The sequence below is a fragment of the Tripterygium wilfordii genome, chromosome 8 (genome assembly GCF_013401445.1).
Source record: "Tripterygium wilfordii isolate XIE 37 chromosome 8, ASM1340144v1, whole genome shotgun sequence".
Lineage (NCBI taxonomy): Eukaryota > Viridiplantae > Streptophyta > Magnoliopsida > Celastrales > Celastraceae > Tripterygium > Tripterygium wilfordii.
This window is the reverse complement of record NC_052239.1, coordinates 2924459-2945364: the sequence shown is the minus strand read 5'-3', so window position 1 is coordinate 2945364 and position 20906 is coordinate 2924459. Positions and strand designations below refer to the sequence as shown.

The 20906-nt window shown below is 36.8% G+C and overlaps 3 protein-coding genes and 1 long non-coding RNA gene across 4 annotated transcripts; 3 read left to right on the top strand and 1 right to left on the bottom strand.

Annotated features, from left to right (window-relative positions):
• Nucleotides 1-725: 725 nt before the first annotated feature.
• On the bottom strand, nt 726-4681 carry LOC120003765 (probable L-gulonolactone oxidase 6). Its single transcript, XM_038852843.1, has 4 exons — nt 3791-4681; nt 2349-2604; nt 2133-2234; nt 726-1757 (listed from the first exon to the last, which is right to left on the bottom strand). Exons 1-4 carry the CDS (start codon nt 4454-4456, stop codon nt 1039-1041), a joined length of 1743 nt encoding a protein of 580 aa, XP_038708771.1. The 5' UTR covers nt 4457-4681; the 3' UTR covers nt 726-1038.
• Nucleotides 4682-13080: 8399 nt separating this feature from the next.
• LOC120003804 (RNA-binding protein 38-like) lies at nt 13081-15218 on the top strand. The gene is made up of 5 exons (XM_038852898.1): nt 13081-13833; nt 13936-14071; nt 14396-14537; nt 14624-14660; nt 14745-15218. The coding sequence occupies exons 1-5, from the start codon at nt 13621-13623 to the stop codon at nt 15135-15137; spliced, it is 921 nt and encodes a 306-aa protein (XP_038708826.1). The 5' UTR covers nt 13081-13620; the 3' UTR covers nt 15138-15218.
• A 1625-nt stretch (nt 15219-16843) lies between these two features.
• Nucleotides 16844-18170, top strand: LOC120003301 (60S acidic ribosomal protein P1-3-like). The gene is made up of 4 exons (XM_038852230.1): nt 16844-16976; nt 17087-17163; nt 17607-17822; nt 17910-18170. Exons 2-4 carry the CDS (start codon nt 17095-17097, stop codon nt 17961-17963), a joined length of 339 nt encoding a protein of 112 aa, XP_038708158.1. The 5' UTR covers nt 16844-16976; nt 17087-17094; the 3' UTR covers nt 17964-18170.
• A 1541-nt stretch (nt 18171-19711) lies between these two features.
• LOC120003302 lies at nt 19712-20384 on the top strand. Its single transcript, XR_005469327.1, has 2 exons — nt 19712-20040; nt 20117-20384. It is a non-coding gene; the product is annotated as an uncharacterized LOC120003302 (long non-coding RNA).
• The last annotated feature ends 522 nt before the right edge of the window (nt 20385-20906 follow it).

Genomic DNA, 20906 nt, shown 5'->3' with positions numbered 1-20906 from the left:
AGGCCGGCCCAGCCCTTAGGTACTAAGCCGGCTCTAAGGACAGCTCTTTATGGTTATTGTCATGGATGAAACGTCCACGTTTGAGATGGAAGTAGATCAATTATTATCATAACAAGTTTGCATTGAATTTGTGACTTGATGTGATCCTATAAAATTAGCTAAGTTGATATGAGGCTAGTATTGGTTGTTTGTAATCTATAACATTAACCAATACTATGGAAATGCACTCATTCCCTATGCATTGACTCTTTTTTATGATTTATGATATTGTCGGAACGACTATGTTACCAACTAGATGAATCTTTTTGGAGGTATAAAACAATTGGAATTAAATTACAACCCTAAACGGATTGCATGTTCCCGATGGCCGTCCGAACGAGCAAGCAATTAAAATTTGTCTTTCTACTATACTCAGCTGGACGTCCATATTACCCGTCCAGACTGCTGCACTAGGACAGTAGCAAATTTTAACAACATATCATATAGAATTGGCTCCATACACAACAATGGGGCGAAAAAAATATCCGAAATTTACATAGATGAAAGCACTATGGTTCCTTATCATATAAAAAAAATGTGCCCCACATGCTTGTGGTGCTCAACAGACGTATTAAGACTCGATTTAATTAACAGAATCGTTGAACGAAATAAATAATGTGAATTTAATATTAGCCACGATTCAATACTAGTTAGCTTGTTTTGTTTCATGTGGTCAACATGTCTGGTGATGCTAATAGATTATTAATTATTTCAAAGTATATAGTCTTACATGCAGAATCTGCGGTAGCATAAGTTACTCCAATACATAGCTAGCTAGCAAGTCAACTTTCATTGCCAACATAATATAAATCGAAGACAAATTGATAACGGCATATAATTAAACCATACACTAGTGTAATTAAATATTATTTTTTTGATATATTGGACGGGGAGGGGATGAAACCCTAGAACTATTGTCTAGGTGTGGGAATGTTATACCAGCTAAGCTAGAGGTCGTTCCGTATCTAAATATTATTGAGTCCATGTGAATCAATGCTTCTAAGACGAACTTATAATACGGCTACAAACCCTTGCATCCTTATACACTTTTCCTGGTCTACAATAGTAGCCATTTTTGGGAGCACAGTGAATGTTGTCTGAGCATATACACAACCCTTCAAGTGCACACCCTTCTTTGACTATTATCAACCCATTCTTCAATCCAAGCACTTGTTCTGTCCACTCACTAGAAAACAACCCTAAAGGGTCATAAATTCCTTTAATTCTCAAAAAATCTCCAGCTTTCTTATATTTCTTTATTGCCCCAACAAATGCAATATTCCTATTCTTTCCCCAGTGTGGTAATGCACCGTATTTGAACAATGCCATTTGTTCAATCTCTTCAATTATGTCTTCATAAAGCCTAGGAGTCATGGGGTCTTTGCTTCTGTAATATGTGATATCGAAATCCACTGCATCTTCTTGTTTGCCTAAGTAAGAACTTGATGCCTTGACATAGCGCATTAGGATTCCATTGTAGAGTTCTAGACCACATAGTGCTTTAGGGTCTAGTGCAACCAAGTTTTGCACGTCTTGTATGAAGTTTTTCACCACCGACAAGCTAATGCTGAATGTCGTCTGGTGAAAGAACTCACCTTTCACTTTTGGGTCCCATGGACAGGCCGTGGTCTTTAGATCTTCAAGACTATCGAGGCAGCTCCCTGATGATTGTACGCGGTTTTGATTTCCAATCACTGGATACCCCGTAAATAAAACACCTATATGTATATATGCACAAATCAATAAAATCTAATAATAATATCTTATAAGAATCCTAACAGTTGATATTCCAGTTATCCTAATTACTGCGTTATAGACGTAAACTTTAATGTGTATTATGTGGAATTCACGGATTCACTTGAATCTTATGCATCCAACTAAGCAACAATTGGAATAACCGAGAAACTTAATTGTTGAGATTTTAATTTTGATATCAACACGGCCTTGAATGGGTATTACTAATTTCTAAGTGTATGAAAACAAATCAAAATCACATCAAATTGATATGTGATTTGATTGAATGATTGATTTTGAATTTTTTAAATTATAATAAAAATTAATAACAACCACGTACACAAACTACTGCATATTACCATTGTTGGTGAATCCAAATGCGCTGGTCGTCAATGTAGTTATGATAGTCTTTGCACCGACGCACTTGCCATTAGCATCATTTATTAGTTCTTGAGTTTCCTCTATAACCAAGAAATTAAGCTACATCAATGATTAAACCATTGATTTCCATCAATATATATATATATATATATATATATGTATGTATGTATGTACGTATGTATGTGCTGACTAACCTGTGGTTCTGACCAGTGCGAGGGTAACTGCATTTGTAGCCCGGAATGGAATGTAATTATTTAGGCCACTGCCAGACACGTTATTGGGTAAACGGTCGTCAACTCGATATATAACTTTGCGTTGACTAGGATACCATGACATGTCTGCAAACTCGTGTTGATAACCAAAACTTGCCGCTTGATCTGCCAAGTCAGCATCATCCTTCATCGTAAACGTTATCGATCGCTTGAACATAGGTTGCAACTTTAGAGTTATCTGCAATAACAATATCATCACTTGTCAGAAATCTACACCCTCATAACAATTAACTATATTTTTCGTCTTGAATTGTCTAGATCCCGTGAATATATCAAACTCGCACTGCTATGTTTCTCCTAAACTCAATTAATAATATTTTTAATTGGCGAGGATAAAATTATGGACATATACAGAAATTATTCTTAATGGACCCGGGTTCCATTTCTGTGCGCTCATGTGTTGGACTAGATCACCCAAGTACAAAATCAAGAATGTCGTCACCTTTTCAATATGAATTGTTTAGGGTTAAATGTTTCCTTAAATGTCAACCCGTATCTCAACCACAATCTAGTAGACAATACTGAATAATCGATGAAAATATAGGCAATGCCATAATAGCTGATGGTTCACATTAAAATTAAAGCCCAATTGTTTGTTGTTCTTACTTATAGTTTCATTTTCATTTATGACAACAACCCTAATAATTGCAAAAACATAATGCGAGGTTGAAAAAAATCTTCAAATAATGTTAAAAATAAGCGTTGTTCATTATAGAAGAAAAGAAAAGAAAAGAAATTTATATATGTTATTTTTTGGCAGTGTAATTAAAGACCCACCGACATTTACCTAACAAATTCCACAAAACTCCTCCAGACCAAATCCAAAAAACTGTAGGTTGTTCAGAAAATTAAATTAAGCAAGTAAATAGATGGAAAATGTTAAAATATTCCAATGTTTTTTTGTCCAATTATCCTAATTGTTGAGATGGATGCAAATGATTCATGTAAAATAAGAGCTCTACCTGCCTCGCATGATCCATATAAATTTGTGTGCGTAGTTGCAGGGCTGACCCTACCCATCTTGGTGCCCAAAGTGGCACCGTAAAATGGTGCCCTGTAGTTAAAAAAAGGAAAAAAAATCTAACAAAGTGAGACGGTACTCAAGTGTCGTGTGCATGAGTGTTGAGGCGTGAGATAGAGGAGAGGGATGAGGGGCCTGGTTGAAGTTTTTTTCGACTGATTGTGTCTTGGGCTACTAGCCTAATGGGTTAGGTATAAAAAAATTACTAAGAAATTATGATGCCCTTGACAAGTTTGGTGTTAAAAAAACCTTGACTTTGACTGCTTTTGGATGAGGGCCGACGGCCCTCTAAATAGTTGGAACAAAAGATAATAGGATCCGTAAAACCGTTGTACATACATACCTGTGAAATAACACCAAGGACTCCGAGCGAGGTCTTCGCTGCATTCAGATCCATATTTCTTGTATCAAGCGTTCGCAGCTTCGCGTAACCGTCCTTAGGTCCACCAGGACTAACCAATCTTAATTGGACAACATAGTCATGTACCGAACTACCGTTACCCCACAACGTGCTACCGTGCGCACCTGTCCCTATAATCCCACCGATAGTCAATCCCCACCAATACGGTGCGTATGGCAGCGCCAACCCCGCCTTGGCAGCTTCTTCAATCAACTGCCTCAGCGTGACACCACTCTCTACAGTTATCGTCGCGGATGAAACGTCGACGTTTAATACATGATTGAGGTACTTGGTGCTTATGAGCAACCCTTCTTGACCGTCCGGACAAACAAGCTTGGGAATGCTGTGAGAGTATCGAGTTGCCACTTTCATTTTCTGTTTAGAGATTGTCGCGCTTGCTACAATCGAAATGAGTTCTTGTTCGGTGGTCGGGTATGCGACGCTGGCTGCCTGACATTTGCTCCGGTCGGGGAAGTACCCGTAAGAGTTTGTGATGGTGCAGGTTGTGTTCTTGGTTGAGCATTTGATGGGATCCTCCGGCGGGGAACATGTCACTGTTAGGAAGAGATTGCAGAAGCAGAAGCAGAGAAGGAGTCTCGCAAGTGGCATGATTGGTTTCTTGTTCTATCTGTCTTGTGACCTGTGAGTGTTTGGCATATATACACTAGCGGTGTGGTGCGGAGGAGATTATATTCTATGAATGTAATTAAGGAGTTTTACCATTTATCATGCTTTGAAGTCAAGGTCTTTGATGATCCTTTTTTAGTAAGAAAAAATGGATTTGTATGTTTATCTTGTTTGTTACGAAAACCAAATGAACTGGCACTTATAACCTTTTTTTAAGCCAGATCTGGCTTGCATAGTTGAATATGAGTGTTGATCCAGCTTGTTTGTCGAGGTGACTCGTGGGCCGTGGCTGCAGGGATTTGGGGTTCCACAATACCCTGATTAACTAGGAACTGTAAACTTTAAAGAACTGTGCAATCCCAGATCCGATTGCAGGTGGGTCAGAGTCATTTTTAACTTTGAGATGAATGATGAAGTTTTGTTGGTTTGGAGAGGTGGCACAGTGAAACAAGCTGTAGAAAGTAGTACACGTGACATGACCACTTTTTCATGTCTCTCTGATCTCAACAACTACTACTAAATACTTGTGAAGTCTGTCTTTGAAGTGAAGCCTAATTTGCCACGTTATGAGTGTGTTAATGTTTATTAAAGAGGGCAGGGAATTTATCATGGGCACGGCATATTTATTAGTGGGGAAGCAATTGTCGAGGACCAATGTGCTTACCGCACCTATTAACAATTAGTGCGCACTGCAGACCGTATGTGGAAGCCAACACACATTCACACTCCACATATATCACAAGAATTTAATATTCTGTCATCTTATTGTACCAACTTTCTTCAACAAAAAATAATAATAAATGAAATTGATGGGTGTTTTTTTATGTTTTAATTTTCAAATGTGGGTCGGGGACTCCGGATAATTTCCTTTTTCTGATGGGCCGTATACACTGCATCATAAAATGGTTCATACAGGCATATACATATATAGATTTTTTTTTGATATGCATGCGGAGGTTTGGAGAAAGGGAAACACATACAAAAGAGGAGTATATCGTTTTAAATTGACATGAGCGAGACTCACAGATAAGACATGTCATTACTTTCAAAATTGGTTGGTTTGGAGTAACACGAGAGCTTATATTAACCACATATTCACCACACCATCGAGCATATTTTGGATAATGCTCATCTAATCCTACTCCGAACACATCTCAAATAATCATTCTTTTTATATGGGGCTTAGCATTACTCTGAAGCAATGTACGTCACTTATTTGTTTACTTCCCCTTCCCTACTCTTTGTTTGCATATAAAAAGTGATTAGTTGAGATGTGATTATATAAAGCAGGCGGGATCATCCATCGACTTTGAACAACGAAACGGGACCGGGGCATCCTTTCTAAATCGAACCTAGTATGGACACTAACCGACATCTCCAGATCAAGGGCGGAGTCAGAAAGTGTTGTTGTGGTAGACTAATATTAAAACAATATCATTTTGGTGTTGTTTCCAAAAATAAATTTAGAATTATTTACAATAGTACTGTTCCTTAAAATGACATTATTGACGAACACAAATCTATTGTATCTGATCTCATAAAATAAACCAAAAAATTAACATAAATACATAAAGTTAATAAAAACTAAAGATCCTACAAGATGAAATAATATTGGTTAATTTTCATATTATGGTTAACTTCTAACTTTCTAGTTTTAGAAGTTTGTCTTTGTTACTAGCTAATGACGACTCTTCTCAAAAATATTTATATCAATGACTAGAGTAGTTTTATATTTTTATGAATTATGGTAATTTTTTAGCCGGTAGAAGCTTTGATATGTGTACAACTCAAATAAGCCTTGTCAATGTCGGTGGCTTTTTTTTTTGATAAGCCACAAATATATATCAACAAAAGAGCAATATAGCAGGGCATCAGGAGAGATGGCCTGAGAGTACGTGTTCCAATACAATTTAGAGCAATATAAAGAGAAAACAAACCAGACAAGAGCGAATAGCAGGATATATATGTAGTTAAGTTCGGTAGCCTCTGATGTAGACAACCAAGTGAACCAACTAAGGCAGGGCTTGAGGTAACTTGTGGTAACCAAAGTCGAGAGAGGATGGTATGAGGACATGTAGATGTGAGCTTCATAGGGAGGTAGCTAGAGATGATTATTCTCTTAGCAGTAAAGGTCACTATGCAAGAAGATGTGCAGATATGGTTGTTTGAGGATGGAAGTAGCTTTCACCAGTAGCCCCCATGATTTAAAACTTGAGTTTATATGTCGGTGGTTACTCGTTTGTGTGTTGAGAGGAGAGAATTACTTCAAAACTTAAGATCTTTAAAACGTGAATTTGTTCTTAAACGATCACGTATGTCCAAAAGCAAAGGTACTCTTTAGTTCACGCATACGAAAATGATAAACGTCCCAACAACTGTGATTACTGTAATCGACATGCACTTTAAATATTGTCCATACACCTCAGCAACTGAGATTAATGGAATCCCAGTTATTGGGATGTCTAGCATTGTTGGCACGCATACGTGAACGAAAAATATGTACCCAACTTCTACATCTACACCTTAGAGGGAGACAAGAAAGAATTGATCTAAACTTTGTTTGATCACGGGATGAAGACCGTGTTACTTCCACTGACTATGATCATACAAAGCGGGTTAGTGATGTAATTAGCATGTTCATGGGTAGTTATGTGTCCTTATGTTTTTTAAATAGACTTATATGTCCAAAAGTTTTCTTTTTAGTACCGGCCTAGAATTTGCCCAAGTAAACTTTATTTTTTCTTTAAAATTTGGGCTCGGTTACAGCATCATATCTTACAAGAGCTTTAGGTCATTTATATGGTTGGCCTAGCGATACTTCTTTTCTTTTGCTTGCAGAAAGGAAGAGAGGTAGTGTAAGAAAAGACTACATGATCCGTATGAATTTCAAGAGGAGACCTCATCATACACGTTTAATTAAAGCCCATATTTACTCATCCTCCAAGAATCAGAACAAACAGAGATAATATCAGAGAGCTTGATCCAATAGTATGTAGAAAAAGAGAGAATGGGGAACTGGTTTGTGACAAACAAGATGATTAGACGACCAAGATGGTGCTGTGGAGGATGTTATGGGAAGAAGCTTTGGCCAACCTGAAGGTGGTGGCGGATCCATTAGAATGAAGGTGCGTTTGTTCAATGAGTTGATGGCGCCGGTGCGTTTGCACAAATGGTTCTCAAAGATTGCCTGGAAGGTAAATTACACGGTCGTTTTGTTCCTAACCAGGGTCAGGCCGTAGGCAATACGTACATATACTGGCCAACGTACGCAAAGCGATTGAGTTTGTAAACCATTAATGAATAAAATCAAGCCATATATAGTTCATATTTTTGTATATCTTCTCTTAATTTAATGAATTCTTCCATTTGTTAATAAATTGGTAAATCTTCCATTTGCTAATTGATAAAATCTGCCTCTTTTATTTTTTATTTTTTTTTGTCTTTGGGTTATAAGTTTAAGTTTCTATATTCTGTTGATTCCCAGCGTAAGTTGGAATTTATAGATCTAGGAAGACTTTGTTGAGCTATTGTTACATTACATGCATATGGGATACGGAATGGTGAGCTTTATTTACACTCGATTTTTTTAACTGCACCCCAATATTTCTATACCCCACCGAAATTAAAAAAAGAAAAAACTAAGTACACTAAATAACCAAAAAATCATATATTTATGAAATACACCGTCACGGGAGAAGGAGGAGATGCAATTGTTGTCTCGTTAGTGGTAGAAGGAGGAGGAGAGACAGTAAGTACAAATTGTCTGGTTTGTGCTGGAAGATTTGTCGCTTCTGTCGGCCAAAACAACTACTACCAACTTTTGACTCTGGAGACGGTTATCTTTGTTTCCACTAATGAAATAGTGAGGCCTAGATTGATTGAAAATGAAGACAGTGTTTCCAGTAGTCTTTATGGAGAGGTGCTGTGGTGATGCAGTTGGAGTAATCCTCCATGGTCACTTGAAGCACCGATCGAGTCTTGCCCAGGTGCGTAGTTAATTAAACACTACATTGTTTGAGAAAATCCCATAACTGATTCATAGCATTGAATTACAAGCATGAATAATGGAAGACTTACGTACAGATGGTGTGTCCAAGTTTGGAATCTGTTCCAGGGTATCAAAAAAAGTTGGAATCTTCGTACATGAAACGGGTTCCCTCACAAACAATCACAAATTATACAACAACATAGAGAAGCAATCGAAAAGAGAAAAAGAGAAGATGAACATAGGATTTACGAGGTTCGGCAATGAGCCTACGTCCTCGGGGTTTGCAGTTTGTACACTAGGCTCCCCACTCCCACAACTTTTCATTTCCTCAGAGCTTTTAGGTACTAGATAATATTTTTAATATGAGCCATTATTTAACATAGAGCTTCAGCTGGCAGTAATTATTGTGTTTAAAACCGCTGGATTGTGGATGGCAAACAATCAAATGGTCTAAAAACCGTGTGATGATGGAATGCAGTTTTAATACATTATGGAAAACACTGGCAAAGGCATGTGTTAGGGTCTGTTATATAATGATTCCCTGACTGCCTGCGGCCTTCATGTGGGATATATACATAGAGTACGACAACCTCCACGCTCTCTTCTTTGTTTTACTTTGGACCTTCTCATCAGTACCTCTAGCTCCATCGGCTTGCTTAAAAGTTACAAACGTTTTGGTACTAAACTTAATTAGTTTGTCTAATCATTATAAAAGCGTGTGTTTGAATTGTTGAAGCAAATAATTATTTTCCAATATAAGCATTGGTATAATGGTATCGTCCCTGTATATATACAAACGCATTGATATATATATATATATATATATATATTTGCCCATGTATATAGAAATTTCATATATTTACATGAAAGGCGTAATTTTTTGAGCTATTGCGCGAGGCTCTGAATTTATCTTATGCATCCCCAAAAAGTTGTTTGGGATCCTTCAAAATTATTGGCCTAAGTGCTAATAATATGGATTCCCCTCCCATTAAATCACCAGATAAAAAAAAGTCGGATAATATATATAAAATTATTTTACCCTACATAGACATATAAAATTGAATAAAATTAAGATTAATATAGAAGTGCAAAATGTGGGGGTTGACGTTGTTAGCAATGATATTGCCTGAAACTTGATTGAAAGTGATTAATGACGTTAATGTTGATATAAAGACAGTTTGGAGTACATTACAACTCTGTATCCCACTTGAAAACAAAACATATAAAATCAAGCACTTGTGGGACAATAGTCTAGGGGTGGTAAAATTCTGTTCGGTTCAGATGATCGAATTTGTCTAACTCGGATTAAACCAAGTTTGAACATAAGTTATATGTTCGAAATATGAGTCCAAACAAAAATAAATTTGTTCTATTTAAAACCTATTCCGGGTCCAAAAGTATCAGTTTACTTGTCCGGACCGTAACTCGGATTAGTCTATTGTCTAGTTTACTTAAACCAATATGAGTTTGGTTAATTAGGTACATCCGAAATCCAATCCGAGTTAAGGTTCGGACATATAAATATATCGTAAACATGTGATGTTATTCGACTCGAAACCCATTTTTTGCCACCCAATGCGTTTGTATATATACATGGACGATACCATTATATCCATGCTTATCTTGGAAAATAATTATTTGCATAAAATAAATAGATAAACAATGTTTTAAAATTTAATTGTTTTAAGGTAAGAATCTTAAAATTACGAATTTATCCTTATTTAGAGACACGTACGGTATGTAGTTTCAGCTTAGTTGGATAGAGTCCGTTATGGATTGTCTAAACCTTTATTATTTCCTTAACTAAAACAATTGTAATTCTGTAATTCAGATTCTCTCAAGCGATTCCAGCCAACGAAGCCGACAAAGGGGCTGTTAAAAGCCGACATGTGACAGACAGGGTTTGAGAAAATTGAAGGTTAAACCGGTTCTATCGACGGGTCGGGCCGGTTATGATAACATTGTATTGAGCAATGAAGAGTCTAATTAGTATCATGTGGGTCGTATGTTGAATCATTGTGCTCGTATTCTAGCACGACAAGCTCTTTGTACGGTTCCTCTTCTCGTGGATTGGTTCCCCTCCTTCGTTTCTGCACGAGATGTTGATTTATCATGCTTACAGTGTGTGTTGTTTGGTTGGGTTGAAGTGCTTGCTTGTCTTTCATTGACGAATTGGTTGTTGGAACTTGGAAGTGATCTGAAATCACTTGTCCAATTATGTCTGTTGTGGGAGAGGGGGTTGGAATTAATCCAGTCAATTTCGCCAGATCTTCATCATCCAATGTAATCATACATTGTATTTGACAACACCACATCTAATGCATTCAATGGTGCAGATCATGTGGATTTGTCAAAATAATTCCAACAAATCCTTTTCCGTCTGTTGTTATGTTTTTGCTAATCGATGCAAGTTTCAGGGTGTTGGTCAATCCTATTTTGACCAATATAGTCGCCGCTGACTATGCTTATCACTCTTATATTCCATCAATTTCAAAGCCCACTATTTATTTTAATTATTTAAAAAGAGTGACCAATCCAATCCATATGTGTTATTTTTTACTTTCTATTTTTGTTTAATCTGTTCGAGTTTATCCCAAGATAGGATTATTCGGGTATATCTTGGTATAGTCCGATGTTAGTCTGACGTTTCTTCTTCGGCTTTATAATTCTTCTATTAGGGTTTGTAAATTTCTAGATTGCTAATATGACACTAGGTAAAACGTTTGTTATTATGGAATGAAGTACTAGATTTAAACCCTTTTTTTAAAAAAATCGGTTTCAGGTGAGAAATGCTTTTAGTTGAGAGATTAAATTGAACTTTGTATATTATACTCCGTAATACATATGATTTATAAAAATAATTGGAGAGAATGGAACAATACCAATATCCAGACTTTATAAGAGTTCGTACTCAGAAACCTTATTTATAAAGGCTCTAAATGTTTGCATTAGTAGGTTTTGGCTTAATGCATAAAAAATTATCTATAAACATACTTTGATTGTCCTACCATCTCAAAATAGCAAGATTGGGTTAGGGAAAAAGAAATGTTGTGCTAAGCCATAAATAAGAGGGACCCAGTTTGCCAAATTGAGGAAGCTAATTAAGGCATTGCACTATGTTTAGTGGGGGGAATTTAGGCCATTGATTTATATTTTACAGGCAGTGGACACACTTGTTTTAGTATTTGTTAGGTGGAGTTTCAAAGCGTTGTTTTTGCAACACAAAGAGGCTGATACTATTTTTTTAATAGGAAAAGGATGAACATGGGATATTTGAGCATAGAAAACCCTATTTAAGAGTGATTATAGGAGTACTCTTCCGTGGTTCGGTTTGAGGCACATAATTATTGTCCAAAGGGCGAGTCCGTTATCACAATCCCAACCCCAACATGGTAATAATTAGCAATAAGTCATTATCTACAAGTGTCTGTGAGGCAAAGTTCCACTAATCCATACAGACAAAATCTGAGTAAATATTAGATTTTATGACTTATGATTCTTTAGCCTACAATCACCTTGAGGAGTAACAACTCTTGCCAACTGAGCTACTAGCCATTAGTATAGCCAGCCCTATTCAAAACAAAGTAGTGCTGGTGAGTCATGACATGTCAAATATTGTTGTAGTGGATATTTCTATAATCAAAGATTATCGATAGAGGGTCACTAGTGACCTGAGAAACAAAGTACAAAATGACTATCAAAAAATTGGGACATTGGTGAGAATATATATAAATAGTAAATGCATATAATTAAAAGCTAAATCGAAATGTGATTCAAATGCTGAAACTCGGATAAAGCTTAGATAATGCTCGGCCAGAGAGGAGAAGAAGAACGATCCCCTTTCAGAGTGTGTTTGGCTCTCGTTTTATAGTCTTTTTCAAGGACGGTGTCTATCAATCCACGGAGTATATTTAGCCCAAGTTTCCGTTAGAGAGAGTGAACTACTTTTGGCTTGCAGATGTGATCATATCAAATGTAAAGCCTAATACAATGGGATTTAGGGAGAAATGTTGGTTGTAAAAGGTGTTTGTTGTCTTGATATGCATGAACTCGCTTTCCTAAGTTTCTTCTAATGTGAAAGTGGAAGATACGGCTGATAAACTAACGTTGGGAGTATTTGTCTTGAGTTCCATTCGAGCATACGGGAAGTCACTTTAGCGCTAATAGTCTAGAGTGGCTAGAGAAGGTATCATTGATCACGTTCGTACCCGTGGGTTATACTACAGTTGCCGTTAAGTAAAATGACGATTTTTCATCATCACAATTGTACAAAACATTTGAATTTTATTTAGAGGGATGTGTCAAAGAGTGTTTTTTGGCCGACCAAACACACATATGACATAACCTCAATCGCTGTACTTTTTGGGTTAGTTCTGCTGCTGTTGCAAAAGAGGAGGTGTTGAACGGACACAAACAGGCACAGACTTAGTGAGGATAGTCAAGGCATCTCAAAATTTCAAAGATCAAAAAAAAAAAAAAAACAGGAGGGGAAATGCAAGGTGTAATAATACAGCGATGCAGACCCACTTGCACAAATGTATAAATATATGAATAATACATACCACAGAGAGGGCATCACTGAGTCCGAGGGAGAGGGAGAGTGGTGATACAGCAAAAAGCGAAAAAGGTTGGGTCTTTGGTCCTTGATATTTCACCTTGCCTACGCCAGTACGCCATTGTCGTTGTGGGTACCCACTAGCAGCTTTTTTGTCCTCTCTCTATTCGTTTATATTTATATATGTATAAATATTATCTTCTGGGTTTCTTTTTCTTTCTCTTCTCATTCTCTTTCCACCTTCAACAGTAATGATTTTCTTGTTAAGGGTATCCTTCTCGAGGAATCTGAGGAGTTTTGATTGTGAAAAAGCGGCAGTCATTATAGCTTTTGAAAAATCAATTACTAGAACACGAAGAAGAAGAAGAAGAACAAGAACAAGAACAAGACAAACAGAAACTCAAGCGCACGAGTGTGTGCCAAGAAAGAGAAACCATTACTTGTTTTGATCATCAAATAGAAGAAACACCGCTTATTACCCCTTTTTTGCCTTTCCCCTTCTATTTTTGGCTTCCGGGGATCCTGGTTTTGTTCTGGGTGCTCTGCTTTTTTTAATTTTTTCTTTAATTTGTTTTTGGGGCTTTTTGAAACCCTTTGTGAAATATGTCTCAACAAAGGCAATTCCAGATGGTGGTAGGCAGCAGCAATCCAGTTGGCCACTACAATGATACAACTTTTACCAAAATCTTTGTTGGTGGTTTGGCTTGGGAGACTCGGAGAGAAACCATGAGGCGTTATTTTGAACAGTTTGGTGAAATCCTTGAAGCTGTTGTTATTACAGACAAGAACACAGGGAGGTCCAAAGGTTATGGCTTTGTAAGCCCCTCCATATGCCCTTGCCTCCTGTATATTTTGGAATTATTTGTTCTCTTCACATGATATTTTGATCTCATTTTATTGAATTTTGTGATTTATCAGGTTACATTTAAGGATCCAGAGTCTGCCATGAGAGCATGCCAAAACCCATCTCCTGTTATTGATGGAAGGAGAACTAACTGCAATCTTGCATCTTTTGGTGCCCAGAAAACACGTTCATCAACTAATCCTCAACATGGTTAGTCTCTCTATCTCTATCATCTTCTTTCCGTCATTTTCCTTGCGTTTCTTGCAAATTGTTGTAATAATATCTATACTTGTCTCAAAACCAGACAATTTCTTCGCCGTAGAAGAGAAAGTGAAAATGGGCATCAATGTTGCCCTCTGCAATTTTGAACCCAGTTTCATTTTGATCAATTGGTACAATATTAACGGGTTGTCATAACAACCTCATTATAACCATATATACCCATCAATGTGATATGAAATTGATAGTTTGAATCTAATTGAGCTTCCAAAAAGTGGAATTATTTACTTCAGATCATAAATATGAAAGCTGTAGGCCCAGGAAGGTTTAGAACAGCACCAGCTGGATTGGTAGCTCCAGCGGCTTTTCATGGCTCATCGTCAACACTTGCTCATCATCATCATCATCATCATCATCAACCTTCTGGTCAATACACATTTCCTTATTCGGCTTTCGGGTGAGCAAAAACATCATATATAGGACTAATTAAGCTTGATACATGACTCCTGGCTCCTACATGTTCTGATATGATTTGTTTCACAGGTATTCTGGATATACACAAGACACCTTGTATCCATTGGTTTGTATTTCCTAATATGTATGTTGTGTGTGTAATGCCAAATTTATACGCATCGTTGAGTCGGTTTTGATGGTGTTATTGCAGAATTATTACAATGTATATGGTGGTCAACAATTCTCACCTTACTATACAGCAGGGACATCAGGGGCAGCACCTGGGATATTCCACAATTTTTACCCATTGTATGCCCAACATGCACAAAGTAGTCAAGCTCATGGTTTTGGGGTTCAATATCCTCAAATGGTTCAGTACCCTTATTTGCCTCAACACTATGGCTCTAGTTCTGGTATCCTATCACTCCCTTCTTCATTGGCAATGACTACTACAGGTACAGGTGCCACAACCACATCAACAACAATATCGACGACAAGTACACCACCAACGACAACCACCGGAGTAATTGGAGCTGGGGCAGCTACTACTTCACAGCAAGCCTCATCAAGAACAGCTTCTGAACAGAATTTGTCAACCAAATAATGCCTGGGAAACACAAGGCTAACAAGATCGTAAAGCAACAAAGGGCGCGAACAAACCAAAAAAAAAAGGAGAAAAAGAAGAGACTCACCATGTTTTCACTGATTTGGAAGATGAACACTGATCAGCTAGCACAGGAAGAGAAAGAATATTCAAGAATTCGCGCACAAGTACTCGTTTAATTCATTCATCGTTCATGCTCAACAGTATGTTTGTTTAGGACAATAGAGAGTCTTTAATTTCTAAGCATCAGAAGATACAAACATCATATTCATTTCATGTTTCATGTAATTAGCATATGGTGGAAACCAAATATTGGCTTTGGATTCCACCTCAAACACTAACTGTTGGATGACTATGTCATGGTTGCACAGAGCATCCAATGACATATAAAGCCCTCTGTTCATATCATATCAGCATTAGTGGGTTCACAAGATTTATTTTGTATCTTTGAACCCAGATTAATTGAAATGTTGGGCTCGGACAGCTCACACGTTAACATTGTAACTTCTGTTTTTGTTCTGTTCGTTTATTGATAGGATTAGTTGGCATAGAGAGTTCTGTCTCAATCCTTGTTTCTCTCTTTTTATCCTTGACATATAATCATATAGCTTTAGCCTTCCATCAATCGCTTTCAGTATGGATTTCTTTTCCTTATTTTAAACTTCTTCTCTTTTTTTTTTGTCTGATCATGTGTTTGGTAATTTTTGGTATCCAAGGGGATATCACAAAGATGGTCACTGAGGACTTTTTCCCTTTGAACTTCAGCATGCTTGTCTGCCTCATATCACATGCTTGTCTGAAAGCGATCAATAGCTCTTATCATAGTGTCGATGCTAATTTGCACTGAAGTATAAAATACGTATAAAGTGGAAAGCTTTAAGAAAATGATGACACAAAATTTACTTTGTTTGACAACTTGCCTATGTTCACGGAATTTGATCTTTTATTAGAGTTGAGTGTCAACTATCCCCTTACAAATGTGGAAACGATATGTATTTATAGGCCTTGTGGGTTTATCAGTTGATGCAGTTATGTCAATTCCTAAGACAATTTAACCGCCTCTGGTAACTTTCTGTTGTAACTGCTCCTGCTTAATTGTAACCGTCGGATAACTGAACTGTCGGATAACTGAACGGGGTGTGTAGGAAGCATGAACTTGTGACTATCACTATTGAATTCGTAAATAATAATCATTTTGTTTAATTGGTCTTGACAACAGGGTTACCCAATGCTTCCTATTATGATTCAGTGGTTTAGATACATATATGATTATGCAACTACATGAGTTGCATCCTATACGGAACAACTTGCAACATACGTTAATCATAGTTGTTCTATATTTCCTTATGAAGTCATTATATTATAATTTACATAACATTTAATATTTGATTTTTATAATAAACATGTGCCTCTTTAATTTTATTATAGTGACAATATGTGCCTCTCATAAATCTAAAACTTACACTACCACGTTTATAGGAAAAAATTATATTTAGCCAACAAAACTTCTTGTACTAGCCATTACGAGAAAAGGGCCAATTTCAGCTGGTTATGGGCCGATATATTTATTGGGCTTTAAAAATAACCGGATCCCATTTAAAATTTCCTTTCAAGTTCCGGACTCGTGTCCCTCAGATCAGAAGTCGGAAACCCTAGAAAAGGACAACAAAACTCAGCCGGTTATGGGCTGACAACTCGAAATGGGCCCCGAAAATAAGCGGAACCCATTCGAAACTTGTTTTAAAACAACCCGCCTTGTATCCCTCGGTTTTGCGAAACCCTAGAATTACCTCAGCGACGCAGCCTGGTGTAGGTATCCCTTCAGCATCTACTCTCCAGGTGAGAAGATCTTCATTCTCCATTTCTTCTCTTGTTTCTCCGAGAATCTTTATTTTTATCGTTCATTCTCAGCTTCTTATTTTTATTTTGTATTCGCTTTTGTGTTGTAGTTAGGACAATGGCAGTTGCAGAGGCTGCTTGCACTTACGCGGCCGTCATACTCCATGATGATGGCATTTCTATCACTGTATCCTTCTCTTAGGCCACATTTACTTGATTTCATTATGGTATTTAGTTTCTTGACTCTTCTTCTTATATGAATCCGCTTATATGCAAGTCTTTACAATCTGTTTTTATGTTTATGATTACTTTCTGAACTTGAAGTACACTGGGTTATCTATTTTCGGAGTTTTCTGTTTTTGATGTTGATTTTTAAATTTAGTTTATATAATCATGTATGAAGTGTGAACACACTCTTGTGCCCGCAGAGAAAGTAAATACAAGATTCGGAAGAGATTTTTGCATCATATATTGATATTTGCTTTGGTTGATAATATTTTATGAAGCTCTTGAGATTTGAGAATTTTATCAAAATTACCCTATATTGGATGTGGAATTTGCATACCATCTGTAAAAACGCGTTTTTATGTTTTTGGGGATGTGTTTCCTTCCTTAATTATTCATGCATAGGCTGAGAAGATCGCAACATTGGTTAAAGCTGCTGGTGTGGATGTTCAGTCATATTGGCCAGGTTTGTTTGCAAAGCTTGCTGAGAAGCGGAACCTGGCGGATCTCATAATGAATGTAGTAGCTGGTGGTGGTGGTGCAGTAGCAGTTGCAGCTGCCCCGGCTGCTGCTGGTGGTGCTCCTGCTGCTGCGGCTCCTGCTGCTGAGGAGAAGAAGAAGGTAACTAGTTATGTTGCTGACTTGCTGTGTTAAATGTTGAAAGGTAAAATTTAGATTGTAATGTTCTGAAATGTCCAAATATTGCAGGAAGAACCCGCTGAGGAGAGTGACGATGATATGGGATTCAGCCTGTTCGATTAGGATCTCATTTTATTTTAATTTGGTCCAGTGCCTCTTTTTGTGATTTTGTAGTTTCCCATCAAATCTTTTTGGTAGTTGTTAAGTGACTTGATATTAGTATTTGTGAACTAAAGGTTATGAGGTTTATTCACAATGTTGATTGCTACCTGATATATATGTATTTTAGGCTCTCTTCGAGTTTTATTAAATAACTTTTATTATCCATTACTCTTGTTGCATGATCGTAATTATTTTTTGAATTGGTTGTTTTGGGGGGTTTGGGGTCCGAAGATGACCTATTTGGAAGCAATCTCAAGTTTTCGTTGCCTTGAGATAAGATAGTTATGTTTGATGTTGGTATAAGATGTTTCTCGTTTTCTGAGTGCCACTGCCAAGGCTTTAGATTGGCGGACTATAACGACTTATTCTCCTTTACATGGGATGTGTTATTAATCGGGTGACATTCAAAACCGCATAGAATGTTAAGTCATGGTAAACCTACCTAACAAGACATTTGTACAAGAAATTTCAGGTTTTTGATTGTTAAGACAGATGTGGTTACTATGTATTTGCTTCTGGCAGCCTTTGTTGATCTAGATTGTGCGTTTAATAACAATTATTTCAGTATTATTATGCTTGGGATCCTGGCAGATTGAATTTCTACTTGCCTTGAACAGAGGATATTTTCAGTTATCTGATCCATTTTGTTTAGTCTGAGGTTAACTTAGAACCAGTAGATAACTGGTAACCATAATGCTACTTTAGAATTCCTTGATTCAGAACACAATTGATGTCTCCTGAAAGGATGAGGGTGCTAGTACTGATAATACTGAATTTGTAGAAGTATGGCCTTCAAAGAAAGAAGCCGGTTGCCTTTTGTGAATTCATTGCATACCACGCTGCATGTAGCAGAGCTCTTGTCTCCAGCATTGCTGAGTGCTGTGTATTAATGTATTTCACGTGAGAAGAATTTTTTTTTCCAATTGCTTCCAGAAATAGCATATGGTAAAGAGGAGCAGGTACTTGCACTTCTGAAAGTTGTGCGTGAGACTGATTGGAGTGCCTTTTGTGTATTGGTCCTATGCGAGAAAGCAAACTTTTTCTAGGTATTTTTATTGCTAATTTATTATTACATTTTGTGTAAGCTATGTATACGATGTCATATTTGTCGGTACTTATGCTCACATGGCTGTTTTTTTTCTAGGTTTGGGGATTAATTCATATTCTCAGGCATGAGTACCTTGCTGCTTTGGACAGCTATATGAAAGATTTGGAGGAACTCATACATGCCTTCTTCTTTATCAACAATACATTATTACAGCTGAGTGACAATGAACGTGAAACTTTTCGGTCAGCCATCTTTTCTTAACAGTTGCATGCATGCTTTCGGTTTTTTTTTTTTCAAGGGATGTGCATACTCTAGTTGGTGGTTTGGTTTATTCTTCCTGTACTTTTGAATCCATCCTAGTTGAATATAATGATATGATAGCAGTTATTAAAGTTCTTATATTACTCGAAGAGTCTACTATGCTGTATTTGTAATTGCATTCTCTTGAAAAATTCTTGAAATCCTCAAGTGCTAGTTTTCAATTGTGGTAATACAGCTCGTGTTATGTTAAATTCTGGAAAGTAAGGCCTTCCATCAGGATGCCCTGTTGTGTGCCCAAGAAGAATAATCCAGAGATCCAGAAGAAATTCTGCTCTAGCTGAGAATGCTCTGCTTTGAACTAGAAAATTCCTATGGACTTCAGCAGGTATCACGGGTAGAACATTGTCTATTGATGATGTTACTGATTTTTCCTACAAGTTATAGGTGTTTAGGATAATTAATTAAAATTGTTACTTCAATGCTGCAGTTTTGCGATCTTAACAAATCTTCAGAAGGATCAGAGATTATTCTGAATTGATAATATGCCTCAGCTGAGGCTTGCGCCTCCAGCTGTAGACCAGGAAAAGCTAAAGACAAGCAGACCACGGTAGAGCAGAAACTAGCAGGGGGGTCTTGGAAAAATTGAAAAACCAAACAGAAATGGGCAACTCAAGGAGTTGAAAGTTCAAGGATCATTTCTTTGGTTCCCATCAAAGTCGAATATATTCAGTAAGTTCTTAATTACTCAGTTTCATGTAAACCTTTCTGATTGCAAGTTCTTTAATGTGTGGAAAACTTTTTACAGACAAGGAGAAGGCAAGCAAGCATTGACGATTTGACAGTGGTCACCTTCTCACGTGATGAGCCCAACTCTGGTTTGAAAGAACATTTTCCAAAGAATAATGGATGCAATTAGGATGAGGTACAGATGGGTTATTGAACTAACCGACTGGTGATTGGGTATTGTAAGAAAAAGTAACAGTTCCTCCAATTCCTAATTTTTGAGGTTAAATATTTTTTCAAAATAAAAAATATGTGAGATTTTGACTTATTGGATTATATGTATTCAATTATTAGATTTTTTTTAAAAAAAATCACTCTTTGCAGCTTAGAATCACTAGGTTCACTTGTGAGACTAAATATTTTTTCCCAAAATAAAAGACTAAAATCTAAGAATGTTTTAGACCCTCAAAATATGATTTTCAAAAGTTCTCCAAATTTATGTAGCATTAAAATAGTCAATTAGTCATTGATTCACATCCAACACTTGGATTTAATTCACATTCAACACTACATATTAAATGGGGTCTTTTTGGGATCATTTTTTAGGGGTTTCAAGCATTATTCAAAATCTAATATCTAGATAAAAGATCATTGTAAGGACTCACCTTGGTTTGATTTGAACCAGTGACCTCTTGAACTACAATCAAAAGGGCCAATGGGTTCTAATAATATTACGTGACTACGAAATATTTATATGTTTGGATCCTAATCCAGATTGAATTTTAGATGTATTTAATTGACCAAACCAAGATTAATTTAAATTTGAATAAGTAAATCAAACAATTATTTAATTCGGGTTAGGGTTCAGACAA